The 8,421-nt window shown below is 37.6% G+C and overlaps 1 protein-coding gene across 1 annotated transcript in view; it reads right to left on the reverse strand.

Annotated features, from left to right (window-relative positions):
* The window catches only part of LOC106871767 (vacuolar protein sorting-associated protein 54), a 434,878-nt gene that overhangs the window by 158,456 nt on the left and 268,001 nt on the right, over positions 1-8,421 (reverse strand). The window contains exon 17 of the mRNA XM_052971965.1: positions 5,165-5,214. Coding sequence (XP_052827925.1) covers positions 5,165-5,214 — 50 coding nt within the window. The remainder of the gene's footprint in view (positions 1-5,164; positions 5,215-8,421) is intronic.

The raw sequence follows: 8,421 nt of genomic DNA on the forward strand, positions 1-8,421 counted from the left end.
TATATATATATATATATATATATATGTATATATGGGTGTATATATGTCTGTTTTCCAAGCTGGCATGAGTTGGATAGTTCAATAGAAAGTGGCAGGTCAGAAGACTGCACTAATCCTTGCTGTCTGCTTTGACATGGTTTCTATAGTTGGATGCTATTCCTAATGCCACCCACTTTATAGAATGTACTGGGTGCTTTTTACATGGCACCAGCAGCAGTGAGGTCACTGAATAATTTGCAAGAGAAGACCCCTCAGCTGAGATAAGGAGTAATATTGAGAACAGAAAAGGGGGTCATGCATTAGAGGGGAAACATAGCTGCCTGAGGTGGACAGAGAGTGGACAGTAAGAGTAAGTGGTGGTGAAAGTGAGTGGGCTGAGGACTGGAGCAGGCAAGTATATGAGATTGCAAAAGGATAGTGGTAGATGAAGGAGGAGTATAATGAATGGGCAGAGGTAGCAGGTGGAGTTATTAGTAGGATAAGTTGTGGGGAAGTGATTCAACGAGGATATATTGTTTGCAGGTAGATCTCCAGCCTAGCAAATAGCCAATTGTCTCGGTTCTTTGTTATCTCCCTTGTGAAGCTTAACATATGAAGATCATTTCTTACCACTTTGTCCCCTGACTTCCTTTTCCAAATGTACCCTCCACATTTAGAGATCAGCACCTCTTTATGCAGCTGTTGTCATCTACATGCACCATATGACCATAACACAGTCTTCTCTTTTGCACACTACATTTGATGCCACTTGTGCCCAGTTTTTCTCTTAAAACATTTACACTTCATAATACATGCACACAGACATTGCATATTCAACAAAGCATGCTGACTTCATGTCTTTCAATCCTTTGCATGTCCTCTGTAGTAACAGCCCATGTTTCACTACTACATAACCTTGCAGACTTCACACAATCTGCCTGTCACTCTGAAGGAGAGGCCTTTGTTACCAACAAAGGTAACATCTCTCTGAACTTTGTACAACTGGATTCTAAGAACTACACTTTCAGAGCAACCCCCTTCACTGCTAACTTCATCACCTGGGTAATAGAAACTATCAACTACCTGCAAGGATCCCTCTGGACATTTGAGGATGTCTATTTCCTGTACATTCTTTGTGTTTATTGTACCTGCCTATCTACAAAACACAGAGAATACTTTCTCTGTTAACTTTCTTGTGAATCCACTGTACCTCTTATGTATCCATACACTGCTCTGGGCGCACCATATGGAATCTCTATACCTTTTCTACAAGCAGGGCCATTTCTCTGAAGGGATTAGTAATCTGCTTTCCTGCTTGCTTTCACACCTGAAATTTATTCTCATATTCTACAAGAGAATAAGATCATCAGCATAGAGGAGCTTCCAAGGGTAGTCAGTCTTAAATTCCTCAGTTATGGCCTGGTGGACTATAATAAACAGGAGGGGGCTGAGAACTGATCACTGGTGAACTCTTACCTGCACACTAAGTTTGTCGTTATGCTCATTGCTGACTCTCACCTGACTGACAGCATCCGTGTACATGGCTTGGACAGGTCCCACCAACTACTTATCTACCCCTAGCTTCCACAGTGAACACCAGATGAGGAAGCAAGGGACCCTGTCAAAGGCCGTCTCCATATTGACAAATATTATGTATAGCAGTTTATTTATCATTAAATGCTTCTGTTGCAGTTGCCTTACTAGGAAGATAGTATGCGTGTATACATATAAACATACATATATGCGTGTGTCTATATGTATTTCTATATTCATTGTGATTGGCACTGAGTTTTCTTTAATGTAAACTGGCGATTTCTTGAAAATATAAATTTTTATTACTTGATTACTACTGTCTCACCTACACTGAGGTCATTTAAATGATTAACAGGTTTGTAGTATTTATCTACAGATGAATATTGCTGTGACATTTGTAAAAGAAATATATTTATCGCATTAAATGTCATTTCTAAATGCCTCAGTAAATAATGTGCTGATTAGTTAATCCTTTAGCATTTAAACCAGCTATATCTGGCCCATATTATCTATCTGTTTTATGTTCAATCCAGCCAGACCTGGCTTCTCATACAATGTCATTTTGGAAATAAATAATTACATCATTGAAATCTCAAGTCTCCAAGATAATGTATGATTAATTTAAAACAATGTGAATAAATATGCATTATATTTCACAGAGTAATCTGAATCATAAAGGATAAAATATTAAATTACACCTTTCCCTTTAATTAGTATGTTGGATACACCTGCTTCTCCTAAAATATTTTTCTAGATTTCTGAAAAGTACCTCACAAATTGCATTGTAATGTGATAATTCAAATAATGCCTGATGAAATGAAGTGGTTATTTTGTTCTATTATGTAACATATCAGTAAGCAATAAGTTCTCATAGAAAAAATTGTTACATAATTGAAAAGTCATCTTCATTCTTATTCATTTATTATTATTTTCTCAGTAATACATGTACAACATCTAGTTGGTTTTACAGTATTCTTAATTAACTAGTTAATGTTTCATTAATAGAGTGGTTGATAAAGTTTGATGGCATTCCTTTTGTTGGCATGTGTGTGTGTGTGTGTGTGTGTGCACGTGCACATGTGTATTGGTATAGTTAAGTTTAAATTGCATAACATATTACTGGTCTCATCATCATAATCATTGTTTCAACATCCACTTCAATAAGGATACTATTTACATTCTTGACTGTCTTTCAAAGATTAATGACAATAAATCTATGCCACTTATAATCACCAGTACGCCTAACAAAGGTTCTTTAAGTAAATATTTTAATGTTTCTCAAATATATCCCATTTTGAAACATGGTAACAAATGTCTTTCTTTCTTAAATAATAGTAGCTAGTGGCAATGGCGACAGTAGCATGATCATTGGCATTGTCATTATAAATATATGTGTGTGTGTATATATATGTCAACCAGTTTTACTCAAAGCATTGATCAGCATGTGGCTATAGAAGAACACATCACTCAACGCTGCCCAAATAGTGGAAACAGATCCTAAACCATGTGCTTCCAAAGAAAACTTCTTAACCATATGGATATGCCTGTGTATAAAACATATTTTAGAGATTCTGATATTCAGAGATTGTGGTTTCTGGAATTTAAATATTTTGAGACTGATCTTTTCAGGGTTTTATTATTTGAGTATTTGGGATTATGATTTACTTCTTTCTCCTCACTGTAATTCATCAGTAATCACCCTCTTTTTTAACCTTCTCGATACTAAGCTGGCCAAAAAATTTTTTGGTTCATAAGAACAACCCAGACGCAGCCGGCTGAGAGTACCCCTTGTTATTTCAATGTGAATTCAAGCACAAATCTCATTAGTACTTTTGTGAAAATACGTGATTTCACTTTGTAAATAGTATCCGACATTGTTTGACATATCTGAACCCAGTGAATTTTGGGAGATTTTTTTCCACATTTTTTCTGCATCAATTCTTTTTTCAACTTTGAAAATGGATAGGAGTTTCATGCTATCAAGCAGTGATTCCGAATTTAAAGGTTTTTCAACAGAAAATATGGAGATATCAAGAAAAAGAATGAATGAGGAACAAAAGCATGTGGTGTACGAGAATGAATAGGATATTTCTGTATCCGAAATTGAAAGCAGCAATTCTGAAGAAACTGAAAGCAGCAATAGTGACAGTAAAGATGATTTTACATCGGAATGAAGTAAAAACTTTAAAAATGTTTTTATTAGCAATTTTTCTGAGGAGATAGGGTCTATCCATAGTTTTTCTTAGGAAGCGAAACTGTTAGACTTTTATTTTTTTCAGTATGCTTGTTTGAAGCGATCACTGTGGAAACAAACTGTTGCACAGAATGTAAGCAAACAGTATATGCCAGGAAAGCCCACGAAATGAGGGGTCAAAGTTTGGAAAATTTGTGAAGCAAATACTGGGTAGTGCTGTGGATTTAGTTTTTATTCAGGGAAAATAATGTTAGTCAGCATGGCCTAGGGTATGATGTGGTCTCGAATTTATCACTTCCATACCATAACCAGGGCCGTATATTATTTTTTGACCGATTTTTTAGTTTGGTCAAACTTGCGGTGGATTTAGGTGGATTCCAGTATATCAGTTTATTTCACCTTTGTGGTACACCAGTTTTGTTGTGCATTAAATTCAACTGATAATCTAGTGATGTGCACAATTCTTCTATATCAAAATTTTGTTGCATACCCAATTGAATATTAGCAGATGATTCATTTTCTATGGTGATGTTTAAACAAAATTTTAATATTTTTACCTTTTGCTCAGTTTACCGAGATTTACCTGTAATTAGAGTCACTTTAAGACAAAAGTTATGCAATAGAATTGATTAAGAACCCTTTCTGTAATTATGTTCCAAATACCACATTAATATGTTGATAAGTAAATAAGTTACAGTTATTTAATGAAACTAGTCTAAATTCATGATAATTTTAGAATTTAATTGAAACTCATGAAGGGTGTATTTTGGTCAGAAATATAGTAATGAAAGGGTTAATCAAGTTTTTGGTCATGTCACCCTGAATGAACTGAGACAGTTTAGAGTAGTGAGGACTCATTTATATTGTAGAGTACAAGATAACCTCACTAGTGTTGGTGTCATGATAATGTGCACACAGCACACTCTGTAAAGTGATTAACAAATGAACAAATACATAGTGTGGAGAGGACTCTTAAGTCTTGTCTTGATGAGGATAAAAACATGACAACCTCTCATTTGATTGTGCTATGATAGAATGTACCTAGTATAACCTATAAAGTGACCAATGAACAAGCAGGTATGTGTAGACCAAGCATACCCTTTCATTTTGCCTTATTAGAGACACAACATATCTCCCTGGTGCTGGTCCAATGATAAAATGCACTTGGTACATTCTGTAAAGTAGTTTGCTGAAAAGGCAGAGGTGACATAAGTTGCCAACTTCTCTAGTGCTGGTGCCATGATATAAGGCACCAGTGGTTAAAGTTGAAAAGAACATTTAGCTATCAAAACCCCATCAACAACAGAACATACAAGTCAGGTGTAATCTCTGACCCATCTAGGAAGACAATAACTCTGATTAAGAACTGACTTAAACTGCAAAAACCCATCCAATCAATGTCAGCATGAAAAGCAAGTGTAAAATGATGAGGCAAAATGATTTTAAAATTCAATTTACCTTAATTTAGTTTTCCTCTCCTCATGGAATCGTTCAACAAATCTGTTTGCCTATAATTTGGATTAAAAAATACAAAGAAAATATTAACTCTAATGGAAAATACTAGTTTTATAAGAAAAAAAAAATCACTTTGAACAAAGAGGATTAGATTTTCTTTTTCACCATCTTTATTTTCTAAAATATTTTCTTTCTTGTACAATGACCCAGTTTCTCCTTGTATATGATCCATTTTCTCCAAGTAAATAACGTGCAACAGATCTGTTACAAGTAAGTTAAATTGCAAAATACATTTTAGAACTTTAGGGATTAAACAGTGAACAAACAGCAGCACCATGAACTTTTGCAGAGCCTCGTAGACTGATTGTATAAAGTGAACATGAAATTAGGGCTGTGGAATCAGAATTAATTATTGAGTTATTGGTGTAGGAAATAATTATTAGGTTACTGGAGTGTGAGTTGTGGAATGAGTCACTAGGTTACTGGAGCTGAGGTAGGTCAGAAGCAATCATTGGATTATTGGAGTTGGAGTCAGTAAAAATATAGCAAGTCAAACTCTTGATTAAATGCAAAATCACCTTTCAAAATATACATCTTGAAAAATGCAAACCAAAAACATCCCTGTTAATATGAAAGCAATATATCATAATATCAGTAACCTGCAAATAAAAGAAGTGATTCTAATAAGAAAAAAGAAATGCAATCCAACAATTAACAACCAGATAGAATGTAATGCATGCCAAGGAATACTCTATGGCTCACAATATTTGAGCCAGTTCATTCTCATATCACCACACCCTGACACTTGACTACAGAACACAACCCAAGAACAAAATGGGTCATCTTCAAGACTCTCCAATTCTCTCCTAAATTCAACTGCCCACTTTTGCACTGTTAATAAAGTTGGAGTGTCATCCTATAATGTAGTGACCATGTCAGCATGAATGTCCCTGAGGACTAAACCCTTTCTCTGCAGGTACTTGATAACACCATGATGCCAAGTCAAGTTTTCCATACTTTTATATTTAAATGATGAGACATAGTTGTAAAATCAGAGTTTGAAAGATGTTGCACAGTATCCTATGTAATGGCATTTATTATTAGTATTCCTCTTCTTATAATTTTTATAGCTGTTGTTTTTGGTGTAACTACACCTCCTATTGTTATTATTACACTTAGTTTTATTCCTACCATTTTCATTATTATTATTATTATTATTATTATTATTATTGGTTCTAGCCCTATCTTTATTACTAGCTGCATCACTGATACCCATCTCATATTTCTCTTACCATTTTCATTATTTTTATTAGTACGCTTATCATTTTGATTTTTACAAGTTTCATTATACTTGCTGCTATTAGTGTTGTTTTTACCATGATTTTCATGTTTAGTATCACCATTACTAATCATCATCATCATCATCATCGTTTAAGGTCTGCTTTCCATGCTAGCATGGGTTGGACAATTCGACTGAGGACTGGTGAACCAGATGGCTACACCAGGCTCCAATCTGATTTGGCAGAGTTTCTACAGCTGGATGCCCTTCCTAATGCCAACCACTCCGAGAGTGTAGTGGGTGCTTTTATGTGCCACCGGCACGAAGGCCAGTCAGGAGGTACTGGCAATGGCCATGCTCAAAATGGTGTATTTTACGTGCCACCTGCACACGGGCCAGTCTAGTGGTACTGGCAACGAACTCGCTCGAATGTCTTTTCACGTGCCACTGGGTCATGTTCAAATGGTGCTATTTACGTGCCACCGGCATGAAAGCCAGACAGCTGGTGCTCTGGCAACGATTACGCTTGGACGGTGCTCTTAGTGATCCACTGGTACAGGTGCCATCACGATTTCGCTTTTGCTTGCCCCAATAGTTCTTTGCAAGCCAAATCTAGTGTTCTATGAGGACGTTGGCATGGGTGCCAGTCTACAAATTTAGTTCGATTTCACTTGCCTCAACAGGTCTTCGCAAGCGGAGTTTAGTGTCCAAAGAAGGAATGTTACGCATAAGTGGGCTGGCTACACCCCTGGCAGAGGCTTTGGATTTTGGTCTCACTTGGCTTGCCGGGTCTTCTCACACACAGCATATTTCCAAAGGTCTCGGTCAGAAGTCATTGCCTCAGTGAGGCCTAATGTTCGGAGGTTATGCTTCACCACCTCACCCCAGGTCTTCTTGGGCCTGCCTCTTCCATGGGTTCCCTCAACCGCTAGGGTGTGGCACTTTTTCACACAGCTATCCTCATCCATTCTCGCCACATGACCATACCAGTGCAATCGTCTCTCTTGCACATCACAACTGATGCTTCTTAGGTTCAACTTTTCTCTCAAGATACTTACACTCTGTTGGATATGCACACTGACATTACTCATCCATTGGAGCATACTGGCTTCATTCATTGCGAGCTTATGCATGTCCTCAGCAGCCAAGGCCCATGTTTCACTGCCATGTAGCATGGCTGTTTGTACACATGCGTCATACAGTCTGCCTTTTACTCTGAGTTAGAGGCCCTTTGTCGCCAGCAGAGGTAAGCTCTCTGAACTTTGCCCAGGCTATTCTTATTCTAGCAGCTACACTTTCAGCGCACCCACCCCCACTACTAACTTAGTCACCCAGATAGCAGAAGCTATCAACTACCTCTAGTTTTTCTCCCTGGAATGTGACAGAAGTTGTTTTCTGCACATTTTCAGTGCTTATTGCACCTGAACATCTGCCACATACAAAAACTAACTTCCTAGTTAACCTGCCTTTGATATTGCTGCACCTCTTATGTGTCCATAGCTTGCACTGGGTACATCTTATAGAGTTTCTACCTACACCTTTTCTACAGATCGAGCAGGGCCATCTACCTGAAGGGGTTTGTATTTTGTCTACCTTCCTACTTATTAGGACGCTGGTTTTAGCTAGGTTGACTCTAAGGCTCTTTGATTCTAGTCCCTGCTTCCACACCTGAAACTTCTCCTCTAGTTCTGATAGTGATTCAGCAATTAGGGCAAGGTCATCAGCATAGAGGAGCTTCCAGGGGCATCCTGTCTTGAATTCCTCTGTTATCGCCTGGAGGACTATGATAAATAGGAGGGGGCTGAAGACAGAACCTTGGTGGACCCCTACCTCTACTTGGAATTCTTCACTGTACTCATTGCCGACACTCACCTTACTGACAGTGTCTCTGTACATGGCTCGCACAGCTCTCACTAACCATTCTTCTATCCCTAGTTTCCTTATTGACCACCAGATAAGGGATCGGGGGACCCTGTCAAAG

Source organism: Octopus bimaculoides, chromosome 11, assembly GCF_001194135.2.
Source record: "Octopus bimaculoides isolate UCB-OBI-ISO-001 chromosome 11, ASM119413v2, whole genome shotgun sequence".
Taxonomy (NCBI): domain Eukaryota; kingdom Metazoa; phylum Mollusca; class Cephalopoda; order Octopoda; family Octopodidae; genus Octopus; species Octopus bimaculoides.